Source organism: Corticium candelabrum, chromosome 2, assembly GCF_963422355.1.
Source record: "Corticium candelabrum chromosome 2, ooCorCand1.1, whole genome shotgun sequence".
Taxonomy (NCBI): Eukaryota; Metazoa; Porifera; class Homoscleromorpha; order Homosclerophorida; family Plakinidae; genus Corticium; species Corticium candelabrum.
In genome coordinates, this window is record NC_085086.1 from 11,722,349 (window position 1) to 11,744,860 (window position 22,512).

At 42.8% G+C, this 22,512-nt stretch overlaps 3 protein-coding genes and 1 long non-coding RNA gene across 5 annotated transcripts; 3 read left to right on the forward strand and 1 right to left on the reverse strand.

Annotated features, from left to right (window-relative positions):
• The first annotated feature begins 1,095 nt into the window (after window positions 1–1,095).
• Window positions 1,096–6,554, forward strand: LOC134198200 (uncharacterized). 2 transcript variants are annotated; one of them, XM_062667546.1, is made up of 6 exons: window positions 1,096–1,137; window positions 1,526–1,642; window positions 1,707–2,012; window positions 3,553–3,921; window positions 3,996–4,234; window positions 5,503–6,554. In XM_062667546.1, exons 2-6 carry the CDS (start codon window positions 1,624–1,626, stop codon window positions 6,352–6,354), a joined length of 1,785 nt encoding a protein of 594 aa, XP_062523530.1. In that variant the 5' UTR covers window positions 1,096–1,137; window positions 1,526–1,623; the 3' UTR covers window positions 6,355–6,554. The 2 variants fall into 2 exon arrangements, with proteins under 2 accessions (XP_062523530.1, XP_062523529.1); XM_062667545.1 differs by lacking the exon at window positions 1,096–1,137 and adding an exon at window positions 1,302–1,372.
• Window positions 6,555–6,768: 214 nt separating this feature from the next.
• LOC134197858 (uncharacterized) lies at window positions 6,769–7,421 on the forward strand. The gene is made up of 3 exons (XR_009972706.1): window positions 6,769–6,854; window positions 7,131–7,250; window positions 7,363–7,421. It is a non-coding gene; the product is annotated as an uncharacterized LOC134197858 (long non-coding RNA).
• Window positions 7,422–9,689: 2,268 nt separating this feature from the next.
• Window positions 9,690–13,628, reverse strand: LOC134176582 (uncharacterized protein K02A2.6-like). Its single transcript, XM_062643248.1, has one exon. The coding sequence runs from the start codon at window positions 13,626–13,628 to the stop codon at window positions 9,690–9,692; it is 3,939 nt and encodes a 1,312-aa protein (XP_062499232.1).
• Window positions 13,629–19,403: 5,775 nt separating this feature from the next.
• On the forward strand, window positions 19,404–22,509 carry LOC134198640 (RAC serine/threonine-protein kinase-like). The gene is made up of 8 exons (XM_062668053.1): window positions 19,404–19,491; window positions 19,558–19,751; window positions 20,017–20,145; window positions 20,216–20,347; window positions 20,407–20,489; window positions 21,399–21,486; window positions 21,551–21,659; window positions 22,275–22,509. The coding sequence occupies exons 1-8, from the start codon at window positions 19,416–19,418 to the stop codon at window positions 22,349–22,351; spliced, it is 888 nt and encodes a 295-aa protein (XP_062524037.1). The 5' UTR covers window positions 19,404–19,415; the 3' UTR covers window positions 22,352–22,509.
• The last annotated feature ends 3 nt before the right edge of the window (window positions 22,510–22,512 follow it).

Below are 22,512 nucleotides of genomic sequence, written 5' to 3' on the forward strand. Positions count from 1 at the left end.
TTACTCTCACTAAATCTGTATTATCTTTTGTACATACACAGGTCGATACAGACACCATCACCAAGCACCGAGAACACCCGGTTACGGCTACGCCGCAGAAGAGACAACAAGAACAGACAGAGAGAGTACCGAACACTAGAGAAGACACTAACACCGTTATAAACGCTTATTCTACCAAGAGAAATAATGATGATAATAATAGATATCATGTTACAAATCGCACACTAGAGCCTCGCACTACCAACATCCCGAGCACTTTCAAAGTCCCTAACTCTGTCAGTAACTAATTGTTTATGAATTTATAGTTTTGTGTGCATTGAATGATGGCACGAGCGTGTTTCTGTTCTTCTTGCGCAGTACGTTAAAGAAGTCAGTGAAGAAGACTGGAATTTGAAATTGGATTCGTGCATCACTGATTGTTATACATAGAGAGTTATAGTTTGCAGTGTATAGATACGTACTGCATTATATAGCTTGTAGTCATTATACAAACACACACACACACACACACACACACACACACACACACACACACACACACACACACACACACACACACACACACAGCTCATTGTAAAGTTTATTAAATAATTTAATACTGTGGATGTACATACATGTGACTGTTGCTGCACGTGAGTCTCGAGTCCCACAAATGGATGTGCTTGCTAGATTGCATGTGAATACACATCTTTCTTCTTTACTGATGTGTGATCTACTCTAGCTTTCTCCAGCTCTATAAATGGCTGGAGAGTTTGATGGAAGGTCTATTACTGTGAGTTCATGGCTGTTTGCCTCTCTTTGTGATGAGTAGAAGGCAAGTTTATACGGGACATAAACAAATGTAATAAATCCTTAAAAAGCACCAATATGTTTGACTGTTGTAATAGAGATATGCATTTCTCAATATATTATTATTATTTGTTTGAAGAAATCGAAAGCATAAACAACACACCCACTATTATAATTGCAATTCCGTGCATTAATTGACTATACACTGGGGACTGTTGTGTCATGAGTTTGACACATGCGAGGATGGTGATTGGTTAATAGTCTAGATGACATCATTGTATAAGCCAAAGTTTGATGCGCACACTCCAGTTGCTTGCCAAGTGTCGACGAGAACACGTCGTGTTATCGGTGAGTATTTCGTGCGTTTGTGAGTCTATCAAACAATTGATAGAATCGCTAGTAAAGAATCGTGTTTACAATATCGTGTTCATCTCTGTCTCTCGACGTCGGTGCGCTGTTGATCGTCAATCCTACCATTTGTCGTCACGTTACCGTCTGGCAACGTTTCTTGCCGTGCCGCACGCGTTCACACGCTTTCTATTTGCAATTTAGAGCTGCAAGAGAGCAGCAGATCGCGCGAGAGGTTACGAGAGAATGTAGTCTCGCGTAGCCAGACCCTACCGTCGCGCCTTTCGATTATGACGCTGCGGTAGGGTCTGGCTACGCGAGACTGAGATTACTTGGTTGCAACATTGTCATCTTATTTGATAATAAATTGACATGATTGTTGTAATAGATTTCATGGAGCACACTCAATGAGAGGACACAGCCACTACTTCAACTGCATGTGCAAATTTTGAGTTACAGTCTACAACACAGGAAGACGAGAAAATCATGTCTCAGTCTACCTTACGTAAGTTTGGTATTTTGGATAATTTTTTAGTTAAATAATTTGTTAGTTACTTACATGGCTGTAGGAATAGACCCTAAATGGGAAACTCATTTGAGGCCCCAGTACATGAAGGTGGCCGTGCTCTTAGCTCCAAGTCGGCATCACCTTGCTTCTAGACTGTATAGCAAACATCTTCTCACTGCATCGGAGGAGGAAGAGTTCAACAAATTATCTAAGTCCAAGTCAGAAGAAGAAGTGGCGAAGGAAATTTTGTGTGTGCTGCGCAAGCAAAGCGTCGGATCGTTTGAGAAATTTTGTGAAGTTGTCAGTGATGTTGGAGATCCTACTCTAGATGATGTGGTCAAGCGACTTCGTCAAGACAGCATTGAGAGTAAGGATTTATTAGAGCAAATATCTTGCATGTTAGTATGAGGCATGGAAATTTAGATTGGGCTGATGTAACGCGCGTTAATGAAAGGGTGTGTTCAGTCACGTGATATTACATTAGTAACTACATAGTATTTCACCTTTATATAAATGTTTTAGTATCCCAATGACTGAAGCTAAAATTTTGAATCAATTTGGAGATATTCTCTACTAAAGGATTGATTACATTAATACAAACTTATTTAATCAGTTATACCTTTCCTGGGTGTTTTAGTACTTCCACCAAAAGTCTAACATAATGAACGTTTTCAAGTGTTGGCCAGACCAACTGGACCGACTTTACTGGTTTTGTTTAGTTAGGGGAGGTGATCTAATGTGAGACTCTTGCGTGGTTGAGCGACGTCTTCACAATGTTTTATAGGAAAGGAAGTCTAGTAAAACAAAGTGTACGGTTTGTGTCACTTGTATGCACAATATCGTAGCACATGATGGAAATCATGAGTTAATCGATTGACTATGAAACTGTCTGCTAGCTCTCGCACATCAGAAACTGTCACTTTATGATAACAAGGTACTTTTTTATGGTACTTCTAGGTAGCGGATCAGATGTATGTCTAATGTGAGGGACTGTTGGTCTCTTTGTTGAAGAGTTATTGTTGCCTCACATTGTTTGGACAGCTAGAACAGTGATCAGCATATAAAGTACAGGCAATTTTATTCTCAACTTTTGCACAATACTAGACATGTGTTTATGCCATCTCACTGTGCTGTTAAGAGGAGCACTGTCCAGATTTATGTGCATGCTTGATGCCATTCCCAAGCCTTGCACTTTTAGGGTTACGTCATGTTAACAAGCTTATGCTGAGTCAAGTTTAGTTTGTGTATAGACAAACTATCTAAATGACTCTGACTAGGCATTGCAGCGTAATGGTCAAGGTGATGCCTGACGCCTGATCTTTAGACATGTTATACTAGTATGACACCGAGGAATAGATTGAGGCTGACTTCAACTTGATTACCTAGAAATGTGGTTCAGCATGAAGTCGATCAGTAAGCTGTAAGTCTGCATTTGCATCTCTTTTCATGTCAATCAGCCTTCTGAGAGTCTCTTCACTTTTCTTAATGGCACGCAACGTCCTCCAGATCCTCTTCTTGCACCGTCATGGCTTCCCCGCATCTTACACATTTTCCTAGAACTTGTGTACCTGAACATCCAGGCCAATCAGTGAATTGACACAAAACATGCAATCAGGGCAAATGATATTCAATTGTGTTTATTATAGCCTACCACACTTTGTATATATATTCTTGCTTTACAGCTACATAACCTAAACTTTTACCAAAACTTTCTATATTCACGAAACTTTAAAAAACGGTCCTTTTTTCAAGTGAGCGCGATCGACATTCTGGAGTCTGAGTGCAATCGGGACGTGCTCCTTTAATATAATTAATTAATATTTGTGCTAAATATACCAATAGATGTAAATGATAGTTTATATCAATATTACTTTTGATTAACTAAATATTGGTTTCTGGGTGTTTAGGATCTTTACCTTCACATTCTGTATCTTATGTGTGTGAAGAGTCTGTATCTCTATCATCTGAGTCGACATCTAATCCTTGGCCTTCAATTCGTAGAAACTTCACTTTCCTGTCTGAACGTTTGCCTATGAGTCCTTTCTTTATTGGTTGTCTTTATGAAAAGGAATTGTTGTCAGAAGATGAATTTAAGATGTTGACTGACGACCACATTGTTCGTGAGCAGAAAATTCGTTTTCTTTTAGTTGACATTTTACCCAGAAAGCCGTTTGTCATGTTTACATCATTTTGTGAGATTCTTGACTGTGTGGGTCAGTCACATATTGCAGACAGATTACTAGAGAATCCTCTGGAAGTGAAGCTCGTTCCAGAAGGTGCAACATATTGTATAGACATTCACACAATTTTGTCTTTTTATTGTCAATCGAATCGATTTGTGTGCTTGCAGTGAGTGTGAGACGATCAGAAATTGCGAATTTGCAGAAAGAAGTCGAGCTGCTGTTGGTTCAAGTGGCAGATTTGGACAGAGAAAAGAGAGCAGCAGTTGAAGTGGAGAGACAACGAGCTGATGAGGCTGAAGCAAAAGCGACTAAAGCTGAGAGTGAGAGGAAGAAAGAAGAAGTGATGAGGAAAGGAGAGCAGCTCACCAATTTGGCAATGAGATTGAAGTTTCTTCCATTAGATGAGGTGATGATGTTAGTGATTGTAGAACACACAGTGTTGTAGACAGCTAAACTACTGTATGTTTGTATAGTTTGTATGAATTTATAAATTTTGTATTAATATCAACTCAACATTTTTTGTTTTTTATAAAAATTATAATAATTAACGTAATACATAATTAATTTTAGGATTATTAGTGATGTTTGAATGATTTGATAATATTTTAGTAATAATATATGTATATACAATTAATTATACAAATTTTAAAATTTTACAATTTTTGTATATTTTATGTGTTTATAGGTGATGTTTCTGTGCATATATTATCATCATTGTATGTGTGTCACACACACACACACACACACACACACACACACACACACACACACACACACACACACACACACACACACACACACACACACACACACACACCTGGAACCTGGAACCTGGAATTCCACCATACCCACTACGGGCTTCGGCATCACAGAAGTTTTCGCCAAGAAACGCTCTATTCTGCGAGTAGTAGCAAATACACAGTCAGATGACCAGCTTGCTGGGCTAGCGCATCCTAGCCTCACACCATCCTCAGTTTGCCAAGGCTGAAGTTAGCATGTTTTTCCTCCCCCTGGCCAGGGAACTACCGGAAATACAAGGTCTCGTGGGGTACCCTCTTGGAGGGGTCAGTGAGAAGACTTACCCCCACACACGCATGCACGTACGTACACACACACACACACACACACACACACACACACACGACACACACACACACACACACACACACACACACACACACACATGACACACACACACACACACACATCACACACACACACACACACACACACACACACACACACACACACACACACACACACACATGCACACAAAACACACACACACACACACACACACACACACACACAAACACACATACACATGAAACACACATACATACACACACACACACACACACACACACACACACACACACACACACACACACACACACACACACACTCACACATGCACACACGAAACACACACACACTCACACACAAGAATTTATTTATTATCAGTAAATTATTGCATGTAAAGTATAGTTGATAAGAGACAGTTGTTGTAATGTATGTGTTAATTAATTTGAAGTTTGATTGTTTTATAAAATGTTTATTTTGTACTAAATACAGACATGCAAATACAGCTGATGTTTGACTTGTTTGTATTTTTATTTAAATTTTTATAATTGTTCTTGTTTGCATCTATTGTACATGTTGTGTTGATTCTAGATCAATGACAGTCTGTCATCATGGACACAGTGGAATGTACACATGCCTCATGACAGTTTGGAATATAATGGAATGGGAGAGATTGAAGGCAGACTAGTGGTAGGAGGTGATGATGGTAATCTGCATGTTTTCACTTATGAACATGATAAGTGGGACAGGTTTGTCAGAAAGAATGGTGACATCTGGAATGTAGTGTGTCATCAAGGTGTGTGTCTGGTGTGTGTGGAGGATGAAGATAAAGATCAGTTTGTGATTGAACAATTTTATTTGAATGAAGACAAGAAATGGCGTTTCCTCACAGTTCTACCAAACGAACTGCAGTTGGAAGCTGTATCTGTTGCTCTTCATGACAACTCACTGTATGTGGTGGGTGGTAGGAGTAAGTCAGGGGAGAGAGTGAACACAGCACGTGTGTGTGACCTTCACAGCGGTCATTGGTATAAGATGGATGACATGCAAACAAAACGTCGTTCCTGTTCTTCTGTTATTATAAACAACACAGTGTTTGTAGGGGAAGGAGAGACTGATGAACATTACTGTAGTAATATTGTTGAGTGTGCAGATGTTCGTGATAGAAAATGGAGAACAATCCCCTCTACAACCACATATTGGCCTACACTAACGTCAGTCAGTAACAGACTGGTGGTGATTGGAGGAATGACACAACAGATGTTTGGTTCTCCTTCTAATATTGTAGAATTATATGATGAGAGATCTACCAAATGGCTTCCTCTTCCACTCATGACACACAAACGGTGGTTACATGCTGCATTCTCAACTCAGAATGGAGAACTCATCACAGCAGGAGGGGAGGGTGGTGAACATTCAATAGAAAGTCTTAAGTGTGACTAATATTTGCATTTTCTTTCAATTTGTGTGTATTTGTTATATTATAATCTCTAGTGATTGTATAAATGACAATTTATTGTAACATTTAGTGTGTGTAACATAAACTAGATCCTGAACGTTGTTTTCTTAATTAGTAGTCACGTGATTTGCATTTTGAACGAGAAGTCGTAAAGTGGAAAAAGGAATGCAAGCGTTTGAACATTCGGGAGAGTTTGTGGTTAATTTCTAGCTTTAAATGTTTGTTCGTGTTCGTTGCTCTTTGGGCAAACGTAGCAGTAAATCTGGTTTCATAACGGAAATCACTGAGCAGGTTATCGATGCCAGTCAGTTAATCATTGAAATGTCGACGACGTGAATGGATTTTTCTTCATTTCTCAATCGGAACTTGTCTGTCTTGCTTTAGTTGGCGAAGTTGGACTTGCGCGATTGATAAACGTGCTTCATAGCTTTGATATTCCTGTTGAGAGTGGAGAAAACGACGAATTGAAGTGAAAGTTGTCAGAGTAAGTCACGTGATCGATAGTTTTAGAAATAAATTTGAGCGAGTGCAAGATGAGCTGGTGTAGGAGTTTTTGACAACAAACAGTGGCAACGTAAATAAATATACATAAATTGTTATTGTCATAAAATTAATCTATTTTTAGCTCGCGTTAGGTATAGCGTTTGCGTACACATCCGTTGTAATATATTTTATTACGGTAAATAATTAATTAAAACAAAGACTAGACGTTATGTTAATATCAATTCTACATCAAGCCAGTTATGTCTGTGGTTTACAGCTAATTTTGAGTCTGTGATTTGATATCATCAAGAGTTGGAGTTTAGCCATTGCAAAGTGGTCGTTGACTATTGCACGTGGAGAAGGCTTGAAGGCGTGAGGCTGTGGAGCATCAATGAGAGTGAGTGCTGCTTGGTGATAGGAAGTAGGGATTTTGTTTGTCTAATTTGTGGAGTAGATGGTGGTTGGTTGCTTGATGAGTTTAATGAGTTAATGAATGTTTTGTGTTGTAGTGCTCATTTCCTTATGGATCTGGTACGTGTGATGTTGGCGTGTGGACTAGAGAAATGGGCGTGGTTTTGGCTGTTGGTTAGTGATTGTGCATGATGTTTGTGATTCGTGTTGTTGTTTGTTTATTTATCAGTCTGGTTGTCTGTTTGTCTTAGTTTTTGTGTTTGTTGGTCTGTATTCTCATTTATTCACTTGCTGCTTGTCTTTGTGTTTGTCTGGCAGTGTGCTATCTAGTCTTTTGCTTGCTAGTTGCCTGTGCAATGTCTTGCCTTTCTGTCTGTCAATTGGTTTGTGTGTGTGTGTGTGTGTGTGTGTGTGTGTGTGTGTGTGTGTGTGTGTGTGTGTGTGTGTGTGTGTGTGTGTGTGTGTGTGTGTCCAATTCACATTCTCTGATTTTCTCCATACATTTATGTGTGTTCATTGCTGCGTTTCACTTTAGGTTTACCGTATAGTGAGCCATGATACATGTGTAAGTTTGTTGCTTCTTAATAGAATGTCATTCGACTGACGACTGTCGACGGCACCAAGTTCTTACTGCAAGCTCCAGACACTGAGACTGGAGATAGTTGGGCTGAGGTGATCGGTGATACGATACGACAGCTGGAGCAAGACAAAACGGTTTTGTGTTTATGTCTGTGTGTTGTCTTGGTTCTGTTTGTGATGATGTGTTTTGGTGTTTTGTTTCAGATTGCGAATCCAATGGTTGCTGAATGTGACGTTCGTTCAACTCTCAGGCCATTGCTTGATGCTCATAATAGGTGAGTGATTATGTATGGCATGGAGTGTGTTATCTGCTTTTAGTTTGATTGTCTATCTTTCTGTCTGTCTGACTGTTTGTCTGTCTGTCTTTTATTTCTTACATCAAACTATAATACAATTCTTCAAAGAACTACAGTAATACAACTAGACTAATGTTCATTGAAAGCTAACATAACAGCAAATTAAAACACTTATATATAACGAATACCCTGTTTACACGAGCACGAATGCGAGCCGAGCCACGCCAGCTCGTGCTAGCCCAGCATTCCATCCCACGTTTACACGACACATTTCGTAGAAGGAAGCCAATGTGTTTCACTAACGTGCGTTAGTTCCTTGATCTTGACATAGTTCGTGTTAGCTTAAATTTGCAACGAACAGAAGCAAAGCTGCTTGCGTTTTTTCTCTATGGCTTTACAACAGTCATATCGAGAATGCGTAGGACATATACAAGACGTCGTAGGTCTATTGCCATGCGACTGTTGCACACATGCAGCAACGGCGTTCAAACGCTAAACTTCTTGCTCATCTCGGTCGCTCCCTAACAGAGTTTTCGTCTCGCTCCACGCTATTAGTGCCATTTTCGTGCAGAAATATGACGTGTAGAAAAGGGGTCTGGCTATGCGAGACTACCAAATAAGCATGCGCTGCCTGTATGAGTTTACACGATGTATTTGACCCGAGCCAGCCCTGGCTGGTGTCAGGGATGCCGGTCCAATTTTTGCCCGGTGCCAAAAATGTGGCCCCAATAGCGTTTTCGGTGCCACTGTTAATATCAATATTAAAGACAATTCAAATTAATATCAATGGCAATGTAATCAGTTTTCTATTTCAACAATAAGCATCACTAAAGGACATTATTATTCAGCACCTTATCAAAAGGAAATGTGTCCATTCCTCTACTGTCTGAAGCTATCGCCATAATCGCGTTTATCGTACGTTGACCAAGCCTATTGCGAGAACAATTCTTTGTTATATTCATCAAGCTAAATCCACGTTCAGCTTCAACGCTATCCGGCGCTAAGGAATACAGGAGAAGGGCCAACTTGCCTATTTCACAGTAGTTCTCGCACAAAACTATGGTTTAATAACTTACAAAATTCAAAGTACTGTATAATTAGAAATATTAATTATTAGCAGTTGCTTTGCTCCTGGGGCCACATTTTTGTTGGCTGGGGCCACATGTGGCCCCATCTCCATAGCAACGACATCCCTGGGTGTGCGTTGGCCCAGTTAGAAATACCGAGCCGATCTGGCATGGCTCTGCCCGTGTTTACACGACGATTACAAAGCAAGCTGACCCTAGTCAGCACGGGTTGGCCTGCTTACAAGTGTAATGCTACTATACTATACGAGTAGACAACACGGGCGAGGATCGCCTGGATACCGATGTTGTCTGCGGGCTTATTAGGGCTAAGACTGCTTATATTTCCGTAATACACTGATATATATCTAATTACTCAGAGGTAACTTAACACTAACATACCACATGCCACATCCCCCTTTCCCAGTTCTGTAAACATCTAAGATCAAACTGGTGTAACACTAACACAGTATAGTCACCCATTATCTATAAGTCTAGTTTCTGCGGTGGCTTGACAGCTCTACCACTTCTTGTTGTTGTTAGATCAGGTTGTACTGAAGGTGGATGTTGCACCGTACTTTCTGTTGGTTCTTCTTTCTTCATTTCAGTCTTCTTGTCTTCTGGTACCGGTTCTTTTCGTTGATGATCTCTAACTATGTGTCTTCTGTTCCTTCGAAATTCTCCGGATGGTGTTGAGATGGTATAAGACCTTGGTGTTTTAGACTGTTGTAAAATAGACCCTCTTTCCTTTCTGTCAGGAATCCACACTCCTTCTCCACTAGATAATGGTGGTAGTTCCTTGGCTCTATGTTGTTTGTCAAATCTCTCTTTTGTGGTCTGTCTCTGAATTTGTTCTTTGACCCGTATGTCTCTGTAGGGGACATGTTTCGGTAAAAGGGTAGCTGGCGTGGTTGGGACAAAACCTCTCAGTTGTCTACCCATTAGTAGTTCTGCCGGAGAATATCCATTTGACAGAGGGGCTGAACGATAAGACAACAATCCCTGGTAGGGATCATCACTCTTCGTTAGTAGTTTCTTCATAGTCTGTACCATTCGCTCGGCTTCTCCATTCGATTGGGGATATCTCGGACTACTCGTTGTGTGCACAAAGTCGTACTCTTTTGCAAACTTTGCGAATATCTCGGAGGCGTACTGAGGACCATTATCCGATCTGACCTCATCTGGTATGCCATGTCGAGCAAATATGGCTTTCATCTTGTATATTACTTCTTTGGAAGATGTGTTTGTCAGGGAAACGACTTCGGGATATCTCGAATAATAATCCACGACTAGCAGAAACGACCTCCCTCCCCATTCAAACAAATCAGTGCCCAATGTTTGCCACGGTCGACTAGGGAAAACCGTTGGGAATAAGGGTTCGACTGGTATTGGCCGTTGTTTGCTACATATTGAACAATGTTCAATCTTATCTTGTAATTGTGATGTAATTCCTGGCCACCACACTGCTGAACGTGCTCTCTCTCTACATTTGGTAATGCCAAGGTGTCCCAAATGTAGCTTATGCAGAATCTCAGCTTGCATTGAGGTAGGGATAACCAGTCGGCTACCACGTAGTAATAGGCCTTCTTCCACAGACAATTCTGATGAAACTGCCCAGAATTTCTTGATATCTCCTTTGAGCTTATGTTTGGGCGGCCATCCTTTCCTGCAGAATTGCTTCAGCTGGTAGCTTGTTTCATCTGCATCTTGTTGCTCTCTTATTTTGGCCAAAGTTTCTGTTTGCACCGGTAGAGAATCCAGTATGTGATCAACATACTCGTCAGATGCGATTGCTACTTCCTGGCTTTTTGAACTGGCTCTATTTTCCTGGAGTGGACTCCTCGATAAGGTATCTGGAGTATGAAGGTTACGACCTGGGACATGAGAAATAGTGAACTGATACTGCATCAGTCGTAATCTGAATCGCTGAACTCGTAAAGGTAGTTCTTCTAAACGTCTGTTTGAACTCAGCAAAGACACTAAAGGTTTATGATCCGTTTCCACGTGAAATGCCATTCCCAGTAAGTAGTCACGGAATCGATCACATGCCCATGTGATAGAAAGTGCCTCCTTCTCTATCTGCGCATATCTAGCTTCTGCACTGGTAAGTGACCTTGATGCGTATGCAATAGGTTTCCATTCTCCATTGTCTTGCTTCTGTCGAATAACTGCTCCTAAACCATATGCTGACGCATCTGCTGACACAGCTGTTGGTCTGGTTGGAGAATATAAAGCTAACACTGGTGGTTGAGACAGATCTTCTTTGATTGTTTCAAAGGCACACCGTTGACTGTCTCCCCACATCCACTCTGACTTGGAGGTAATCAAGGCTCTCAATGGCTCTGTTTTCTCAGCTAGTCTTGGGAGAAACTTTCCCAGTTGGTTTACCATGCCTAAGAATCTCCTCACTTCTGTAGGAGTTGACGGCTCTGTCATCTCCTTAATTGCTTTAATTTTGTCTGGATCACTTCTTATTCCTGTGTGATCGACGACATGACCTAAGAATTTCACTGTGTTTGTTGAAATTACACACTTCTCTTGGTTAAGTGTAAGACCGGCTTGTTGCACTCTCTCTAGGACTTTCCGAAGATGTTGATCATGTTCTGCTTGTGTCTTCCCATAGACCAGAATATCATCCATCAAGCACAGAGTTCCCGGCACACCGTTGAGTGTCTCAGACATTCTTTTCTGGAATAACTCCGGTGCCGAGGTTATACCAAATGGCAATCTGTTGTAGCAAAATCTACCAAATGGCGTTATAAACGTCGTGAGTAAGGCAGACTCGTTTGACAGCGGTATCTGCCAAAAGCCACTATTCGCATCGATCTTACTGAAAACACGAGCGCCTTGTAATTGAGCTAGAGTGTGTTCTACTGAAGGTAATATCATTCTCTCTCTTTTTACGCTCTCATTGAGTTTGGACATATCAACACAAACTCTCACACGACCATTAGGCTTAGGAACAATGACCATTCCTGAGCACCAATCAGTGGGTTGATCTACTTTCGAAATTACTCCCTCCACTTGCATTTTTAGCAGTTCATCCTCCACTTTCTTCATCAAGGGGATAGGTATTCGTCTGGGAGTGGACAGGGCAAAAGGCTTTGTATCTGATTTCAGACAGATGGTGTACTCTTCTTTCATCCTTCCAAGGCCCTTAAACAAATTTGGGAATTCAGCTTGCACATCAGCCACCTTGACCAAATTACATGCATCTTTTTGTACTATCTCACAGCGTTTGATTACTTGCAGAGCTTCAATGGCTGGTCTGCCAAGTAGACATCTTGTCATTCCGCTCACCACAAATATTTCTTGCTGTGCGGTCAACGCTTTGACCTGGAGTTTGGCAACAAACTTCCCACGCACATCCAATGCATGTCCTCCTGGGCCACGTAGTGAATGTCTGGTAACGGGTTGAAGTTTAGCGTTGCTGAAGGTTGTTTTGTACACCTTTTCTGGTATCACTGTAACATCTGCACCAGTGTCGATCTTGAACCTCAACTCTCTCCCGTTCACCTTAGCGTTGGTCATCCAAGCACCTGTTACAGTTTCGATAGATCTAACACCCAAGCATAGATAACCGTGGGAATCGTCCGACTCAAAGCTAGCATCCGAAACGATTTCGATCTTTTGTTTGGATTTACACATGCGTGCGTAATGACCTACGCGTTCGCACTTATGGCATTTCGCCGTTACTGCTGGGCACGCAGCTCTGCCATGTGACGGTTTATGTCCGCATCTAGTGCAGGAATCTCTTGCCATCGGTCTGCCACCCGACGATGAACTCTTCTCCTTGTGTACGCAGGCAGTCTTCCTTTGTCTGGTTTGCGCCACAGGACGTCGTCCACGAACCGCCTCCACGACTGCAGGTGTGGAATGCGTGTCATCTTTCCTGATTACCACTTGCTGTTGTTTGACTGTCTCCTTTTGTCTAGCCTTCGAAATGGCTTTCTCCAAAGTTAATTCAGAATCCAACTGCAATGTCTCCGACAAACTCGCATCACGCAAACCTACTACAATGCGGTCTCTGATGAGCTCATCGTGGAGGTCACCAAACATGCAGTGTTCCGACAGGCTGTACAGCGCAGTGACAAAAGAATCAACCGACTCCTCTGGTTCTTGTACGCGTTGATTAAACTTTGCACGTTCGAATATCACGTTGCGTCGCGCTACAAAGTGTGTATCGAATTTGCTTCTCACCTCATTATAGCTTTTCGCCTGCTCCTCCGTGAGGGTGAATGAACTCAATATTTCTTCAGCTTTCGATCCCATTGCATAGACCAGTGTGCTAATTTGAATCTTTCCGTCTTTCTCCTCTAATCCGGAAGCTGTACGGAATCGTTCGAAGCGGCGGATCCATACTGGCCACGTATCAGGGCTGACACAATCGAACGTCTCTGGCGGTGCGATCTGAAAGGCTGCCATTATTACTCCGGCTCAATTGGGTATGTTCTCGCTCCTTCGGACTCAGACCTGGGTTTGCTCAGTCAAAATCCCACGCGTGACACCATGTTGTCTGCGGGCTTAGTAGGGTTAAGACTGCTTATATTTCCGTAATACACTGATATATATCTAATTACTCAGAGGTAACTTAACACTAACATACCACATGCCACAACCGAGACAACGACACTCCTTTACGGTCAAGTACCGACTCTCAATATTTATGATTACAAACGTTTATATAGCAAGTGCACGCCCACTAATCACACTACTACTGTTACATATACCACATTCCTCCCCTCTTTGCTCCAAACATACTTCTAAGATACAATCAATTAACGCAAAACTCAACGCAACAAGTCAATCATTAGTTAATATCATAGTCTCTATGCCACACAGGTGGAACCCGGTTTCTTTCTGGACGGACTGGTAAGTGTATGTTTGGTTCTTCTTCTTGTAGCTCATGCTCCCTGTTCTCTAATTCTGGTGGAAGTACTACTATCGATATCTCCTCTCCAAGCATTTCAACAGCTGGAGCCGGAAGACATTCTTCATCTTCAATTGCTTCATTCTTCTCAGGTCGACCTTTCTTTTCCTTGTACGTCAGTCCTTCTTGTTGTTGTTCCATGGGATGTCTATAACATGGTTTCAGTCTGTTGTAGTGCACCATTATGGCAGCTCCCTTCTTGACATTTTTCACCAAGTAATTCACGTCTCCTTTCTTTCTCAGTACCCTGTATGGCCCTTTCCACGAACTTGATAACTTCTTCACATGACCCTTCTTTACTGCTGGACTATATAGCCAAACCAAGTCTCCTTGTTGGTATTCATGCCTTACTTCAATTTCCTTGTTATATGACTTTGCTTGATTCTGTTGTGCCTCTGCCAAACATTCTCTAACATTTTCCATACTCTTCATCTGTGCTTCACTTAGAGCTGAAACGTATTCTGACGTTAACTGTGGTACTTGCTCTTTTCCTTCCAAGATAACATCTAACCGTTGTCGTCCATCCCTTCCAAACATTAGTTTAAACGGTGTTTCCTGTGCTGATGACTGTTTCGCTGATCTGTAAACCATCAACACCGTTGCAATCCACTCGTCCCAATTCTTCTGATTCTCATCCACATGTTTCGCTAAAAGATCTAATAGTGTTCTGTTTAACCTCTCCACCAAACCATCACACTGCGGGTGGTATGGTGTTGTTCTTGCCTTTTTCATCCCCAGCAAACTGCATAGCTCTCTCATCACTGATCCTTCGAAATTCCTTCCCTGGTCACTATGCAACACAAGTGGCACCCCAAACCTTGATATTACTTCATTGTACAGTACTTTTGCAACAGTGGTAGCTTTCTGATCAGGCAACGGAAAAACCTCTGGCCACTTTGTATAGTAATCAGAAACCACTAACAAGTATTTATTTCCGTTGTTCGAAACAGGAAGAGGACCCAAAATATCCATGGCCAGCATTTCCATGGGTGATCCAATCGGTACGCTCATCAATGGCGCTCTCGGATTCACCGCTGGTCCTTTCCTTCTTGCACACACCTCACAACAACGAACCCAGTCCATCACATCCGTAGTATACCCAGGCCACCATGCTCTCTCCTCAAGCCTAGCCAAGGTCTTCTCAACACCCATATGTCCTGCCTTGTCGTGTACCTCCTTGAGTACATCATGTATCATTGCACTTGGAATAACTAAAGCTTCTTTCCTTTCCCACCGTCCACCAGGTAGAGCCACGTACTTTTCCCTATGTAACACTCCATCCCTGATGCGTAACTGGTGATACAATCGTTTGTACGATCTCAAACATCCATCTTTACTCCAAGACCTAGGTGGCTTATGTTGGTGTTCCAGCCGATAGATGACTTCAGCTAATACCTGGTCTTGTCTCTGCAGCATTGCCATTTCATCTAACTTCCAATCTGCTTCAAATCCGACTGCATTTACAGAGTAAGGAGTCATTACTTCGTCCAGAGTCTCTGTACCATCTGCCTCTACTTTCTCTTGTTCTCCACTGTTCTGCCCCCCTACTCTTCTTGACAGAGCATCAGCTGGCACATTCGCTTTCCCGGGGATGTGTTGTACAGAAAACTCGTATTCTGCTAGTGCGGCTAACCATCTAGCTAACCTTCCTTGAGGCTCTTTCATGTTCTTCAACCAGACCAGTGGTTGATGATCTGTCCTGAGCAAGAACGGTTTACCGTAAAGGTAACATCGGAAGTGGCCTATGGCCCAGACAATTGCTATCATCTCCTTTTCAATGGTTGAATAGTTCTTTTCATGTTGGTGCAATGTCCTACTCGCAAAACTCACTACACGTTCTGAGCCCTCAACTGTCTGTTGGAGTACTGCACCCAAACCAATCTCACTAGCATCCACAGATAACTCAAAAGGTAGACTAAAGTCTGGAAAAGACAACACAGGCCTTGTAGCCATCTTTTCTCGTATCTCTGTAAATGCTTTCTCACAGCTTACAGACCACTCAAATGGTTTCTGCTTCTTCAAAAGTTCATATAGTGGTGCAGCAGTCTCAGAGAAATTAGGTATAAATCGCCTATAATACCCGGCCATACCAAGAAAGGTTTTCAGTTGGCTCACATCCTTGGGACTTGGGTATTCGCTCACTGCTTTAACCCTTTCGCTATTCGGTTGGAGTCCCTTTTCCGATACTGTCTGTCCCAGATAACACACTTCTGATCGCACAAACTGACACTTACTAGGCTTTAGCTTCAGATTAGCCTTTTCCAATCTTTCAAACACTAGTCCCAGCCTTTGCATGTGCTTGTCAAAGCTCGACGAAAACACTATTACGTCATCTAGGTAAATGAGGCACTCCGACCACTGTAACCCTGCTAGTACTACCTCCATCATCCGCTGAAAGGTTGCAGGCGCATTGGCCAATCCAAAAGGCATTTTGTTAAATTGCCACAAACCCTTTTGCGTAACAAAAGCAGTTTTCTTTTTGTCTTCCTCTGCTACCGGCACCTGCCAGTACCCTGCTGCCAAGTCTAAGGTAGTGAAATACCTCGCACCCGATAATGCATCCAACGTGTCATCTATTCTTGGGAGAGAGTAACTATCCTTTACTGTGACAGCATTCAAACGTCGGTAATCAATACAAAATCTGACACCACCATCTCGTTTCTTCACGAGAACTACAGGCGAGGACCACGGACTATTTGAACAACTCACTATTCCTGTGTCCAACATTAGTGTCACCTGTTTGTCAACCTCCTCTTTCAGTGTGTGTGGTATTCTACGTGGTAGTTGTTTCACAGGCTGTGCTGTGCCCGTAGGTATTTTATGCTCCACTACCCCTGTCGTACCTATGTCCATAGGTCCTGTCGAAAACACACTACGATACTTAAGCAGTACTCGTGACAGCTCGTTTCTTTCCTTGTCACCAAGATGGTCCAAATGAAAGATACTCAAAAAGTTCTCAGTGTCGTTCATCTCCGTACCCACCATTCCACACACTAAACCTGACTGCTCTACTGTACTCACCTCCTCAATGTCAACCAGTTCTGCTATTACTGCTCCTGTCTTCACAAAAGTTGTGTCTCGAAGATTCAATAACTGCACTGGCACTTCACCTTGTTCTCCGTCTACTAATGCTCTAGCAACCATAACACCTGTTTTATCAACAAAACCGGCATTCGGCTCAATCACCCTTGCTCCAGTAAGACAGCATGGCCTCCCTTCAGAATCCACAACTTGACCCTTGATCATACGCCTACTGGTAGCCGGCATGGTAAAGCTATGCCTTACTGCAAGAAAACACAAACCAACTGAAGGTGTCTTCAGTGGAACTGAACCTCCTGCCCAACGCAACAGTCTCTCCTTTAGATCCAAAACTACTGCATGATGTGACAAGAAGTCGATCCCTAAGATGGGTCCTGGTATGTCAACATCAGCCACAACAAACTTGTGAGAGATAGTCCATTCACTCATCCTAATCACTAATGACAAACTCCCTGTCACATGAATGTTAGAGCCATCTACATTCTTGAGTGCAAACCCTTCAGGCAAAGAATCTATTTGCATGTCCAACTGTGATTGTTCACCGCTAAATATTTCTAGCCATTTGTGTGAAATCACGGAAACTGACGCCCCAGTGTCTACCAAACAATTCCATGCCTTTCCCCCAATAACAACGGACACCAACAACAACGACGGATCACTAAATACCTTCTGAGTCCAACGACATGATGCAATGTGCTTTCCCTCCGGCTCACCAAATGAACTCTTGCTTCTTCTCGAAACCGTCTTCTTCATTAGAGGCTTCATTGTACTCTGCATTTGTTCCGCATCTGTCACTTTGTCACGCCCCAACACCATTCTTCTGCGAGAACACGCCCGTGCCAAATGACCTAACTCACCACAAACATAACATGGACCAATGTCCTTCCCACGATATCTGGATACATCATTAGTAGGACAAAACCGCTTGTAATGTCCGTACTCACCACAACCAAAACATTGCACTTGTTTGCAATTCCGTTGTGTCTGCTTCGCCTCCCCTCTTACCGGGTGTGATGTCTTCTCGAGAGTGTCCAGTCGATCTGATATAGCTCGCACTGCTCTCATAACGTGACCCGACGCACTCTCTTCTTCGTCGTCATCCTCACACGTCGTTACTCCAGCGATTCGCCTAGCTCGCAAGCCTCTGCGCTTCTCCAACAGCATCAACTCCCTAGCTCGCGTAACCGTATCTTCAAGCGTTTTAGGCGCGAGGATGAACAATTGATCCGCGACAGGCGTTGGCAAACCCTCCAGAAAGTAATCGATCAATTGCCTATTACGAAGTTCGTTAGGCAAATTCGGCGCTGCCCGATCGATCAGCCGCTCTAACGCTCGTAGGAAGACCTCCACATCCTCTCCAGCCTGCATCTTCCGGTCTTGCAGCTGTCGATGCGCTAATCGACGAGCTTCTTCTGTGTCCGGGGCAAAAGACTGCTTGATCCCTTTTACCAGGTCATCGTACGACTCGGCAGTTGCGTGCCTTTCATATACAGCGAATGCCCTTCCTTTCAGCAGCAGCGGAAGCCTTAGTAGTTTCTCGTCTGCATCCCAACGATTCGCCTTCGCGCAGATGTCAAAGCGCTTCACCCAGAGTTCGAAATCACCGTCACCAAACGATTCTGGCAGCTGTGGCGTACGAGGGACTTGAACAACTACGTTCGGCTGCACTTGATGCTGCACCTCTTCGGCCATTTCCGCGATGTTCGATTCCTGGTCGCTCAAATCCACTCAGGAAATCCCGCTCCTTGACACCAGATGTAATGCTACTATACTATACGAGTAGACAACACGGGCGAGGATCGCCTGGATACCGAGACAACGACACTCCTTTACGGTCAAGTACCGACTCTCAATATTTATGATTACAAACGTTTATATAGCAAGTGCACGCCCACTAATCACACTACTACTGTTACATATACCACACAAGTGCTCGTGTAACGGGGTATAAGACTAATGAGGAAAAAATTGGGCACTGAGAGAGTCAGGTCTGTTTGTCTGTCTGTCAGTTTGTCTGTCTATTTGTTTGTCTGTCTGTTTGTCTGTCTGTTTGTTCATCCGTTTGTCTGTCCGTCTGTCTGTTGGTCTGTTTATCTGTCTCTGTCTGTCTGTCTCTCTGTCTGTTTGTCAGTTTATACATTTGTCTGTCTGATCAATTTGCTTCCTTTGCCGTACTTGTCACTCATTGTATCTACTTTCATGACTAAACTAAGTCGATGATGTTTAGTGAACTGATAGCCGCCATGCAAGTCCATGATGCCGGCGTTGCACTCGGCGAGCACAAGAATGGACTGAAAACATACAAAGACTGTTTTGCTGGTGTGTTGTGTGTCTTATCCTCATCTAAGTTTACTTGCATAAATATTTTGTTTGTTGCATGTGAAGGTTGTGAGTTAATTGAGTGGTTGTTGTCGTGGTCATTTGTCACAATGAGGGAGGAAGGATGTCAATTAGCAAACAGTCTGTTGAACGATGTGTATCTTGAGCCGGTGGGAGGGTTGAGTAAAGGTGCGTTCAAGAAGCATTTGCATTCAAAGAAGTTGGCATTCTTGGATGGTGTAGGAGCTTTGTATAGATTTGTAAGTTTGTGTTTAGTTGATTTGATCTGCATGTTTGGCACGTGCACACACAGTGACACACACACACACACACACACACACACACACACACACACACACACACACACAAACACACACACACACACACACACACACACACACACACACAAACACACACACACACACACACACACACACACACACACACACACACACACACACACACACACACACACTTGTCTCCCATAGTTACATTGATGTCATTGACACTGTTACATGTTGATAGCTGGAGATTCTTCTAATGGACAGACACGGACACATCAAGCTTGCAGACTTCTGTCTTTGTAAAGAAGACATCACAAAAGACACAACGACCAGCACCTTCTGTGAAACACCAGAATATCTAACACCCGAGGTGACAGCCAATTGTCTGGCAACTTTGTCTCATCAGTGATGGCAAATCAAGTGTTTCTTTGTATTTGTAGGTTTTAGAAGAAAGTGATTACGGTCGAGCTGTTGACTGGTGGGGTGTGGGTGTGGTCATGTATGAGATGATTTGTGGTCGGCTGCCGATTTATAACAGAGACCACGAAGTGTTGTTTGAGCTCATTCTGACTGTATGTGTGAGGTGATGGTTTTGAAATTTGAATGATGCTGATGTGGGTTGTTCTCTCAGGATGCAATCAAGTTTCCTCAACGAGCGTCTTCTTTGTCAAGATCTTTGCTAGCTAGACTGCTTGAGAAGGATCCACGGATAAGGTTGTGTGTGTGTGTGTGTGTGTGTGTGTGTGTGTGTGTGTGTGTGTGTGTGTGTGTGTGTGTGTGTGTGTGTGTGTGGCACGGTGGAGGAGATGGTATAGCGTTGGTGATGACATCCGAGATCTTGTATTTCATGATGAGTGTTAAAGGTTTGATCCTGGTGGAGGCGACACTGTCGCAGTTTCCTTGAGCAAGAAACTCACCCACACTTGCTTCTCTCGACTCAGGAGTATAATTTAGTACCTGGTCATTGACTGGGGTGGACATGGCTGCTGGCTTGGTAGCAACGTCATGCAGCAGATGGGTATGTGTGGGCCTTGGTGTCCAGTCTCAGAGCTGCATCATTAGCAGTGCCCTGGTTGACTCTGGCCAAGCTCCAGGTGGATTGTAGCGCTGGCCTCAAGACTTTACGTAGCACATGAAGGCCCTGTCTCTAGATGCAGGGGAGCTATCTCTGCAACCGCCTTTAAGGTCGACGTCGAAAGACGTGGAGGGCTTAGCATTTGTCCATTTGTTCATTGTGTGTGTGTGTGTGTGTGTGTGTGTGTGTGTGTGTGTGTGTGTGTGTGTGTGTGTGTGTGTGTGTGTGTGTGTGTGTGTGTGTGTCTGTGTCTGTGTCTGTGGTGTGGTGAGTGGAGGTGAGTATGTGAGTGTTGGGCAGTGGGTGTGGGGATGTGAATGTTAAGCAGTGGGTGTTTGTGGGTGATGGTGTGTGGGTGTGTTGGGCTGTGTGTGTGTGTGTGTGTGTGTGTGTGTGTGTGTGTGTGTGTGTGTGTGTGTGTGTGTGTGTGTGTGTGTGTTGGTGTGTATACATGTGTGTGTTAGCTTCAATTATTTTTACTTGATTCACACCTATTGCTTATTGTGTGTTGTTGTATTGTACACTAATGTCACTTAAATTTTTTGTAGACTTGGTGGAGGTGATCGTGGTGCATCTGAGATTATGGATCATGCCTTCTATAGCAACATCAACTGGCAGGACATTTACGATCGCAAGGCAAGTGAAACATCTCAACTTTTTTTTACGTAGCAACACCTCACTTCTTTTTGTGTTGTGTTAGGTTCCTCCTCTGTTTATACTGAACGCGTCTGAGCAAGAAATCGGTGACAAATACATTCCTGCCGAGTTCAAGTTGGATACAGTAGCGAATACACCATTAGACCGTGCAGGTGGGACGTTGAATGTTGTTCACATTTGATTTAGCAGCAAATTTAGAAACACTCACATACATTAATGTTACCCTACATACTTACATCCATGCAGCATATAACATACCTGCATACATGAATACATACATACTGATACAATTTATTTGTTACAAGAACCTGTAGGGAGGGGGGGGGGGAAGTTAACAGTCACTATGCATTTGCTACAATGTAACTCTAGAACCATCAGTATGTATACACTTGCTGTACTTATTTTGACAGAAACAATCCATAGAGAGAGGCAATTGCATGTGAGTTCCTTTCCTAAGAGGATTGCGTCTGTGCTCGTATCGTACTCGAACTTCTGACCCAAATTCTCTCATGTTTCCATTCTCCAAATGCACTCTCTAACCAATTGAGCCACAGGCATGATATGTAGGTGTACATGCATCCACACGTAGCTACAGACATTCTACATGCATACATACATATACACACATACATACATAGATATCTAAATATATATATACATACATACCTATCTACATACATGATAATGTGTTTACCATATTAGTGATGATTGTGTTGAAGAGTCTTTGAGCTGTAGTAAGTCTAACTATCAAATTGTGTTCTCTGTAGGTGCTCTGCATGGTGGGGAAGGAGAGCCATTTGAGCAGTTTACGTTTGTGGGTGACAAAGGCAATCTGCACACATGATTTCGTTTGTAGGATTTTTGTGGGATATCGTACAAATTGCAGGTTGATCAGTAGTCCGTTCAGGTTTATGTAGTAGATCAGCAGTCCGACGAGTTTATGTGGAGGGAGAGGTATGGCAAAACAAGGCAGCAAGCTTTACAAAACAACGTTGCTGACTTAGC

Coding starts and splice junctions, on each gene's coding strand:
- LOC134198200 (XM_062667546.1), top strand. Junction 2,013..3,552: donor TCGTCAAGACAGCATTGAGA/GTAAGGATTTAT, acceptor CTGGGTGTTTAG/GATCTTTACCTTCACATTCT. Junction 4,235..5,502: donor AGTTTCTTCCATTAGATGAG/GTGATGATGTTA, acceptor TGTTGATTCTAG/ATCAATGACAGTCTGTCATC.
- LOC134176582 (XM_062643248.1), bottom strand. CDS start 13,628: ATGGCAGCCTTTCAGATCGCACCGCCAGAGACGTTCGATTGTGTCAGC.
- LOC134198640 (XM_062668053.1), top strand. CDS start 19,416: ATGCAAGTCCATGATGCCGGCGTTGCACTCGGCGAGCACAAGAATGGA. Junction 19,492..19,557: donor ATACAAAGACTGTTTTGCTG/GTGTGTTGTGTG, acceptor TTGCATGTGAAG/GTTGTGAGTTAATTGAGTGG. Junction 21,487..21,550: donor AGGACATTTACGATCGCAAG/GCAAGTGAAACA, acceptor GTGTTGTGTTAG/GTTCCTCCTCTGTTTATACT.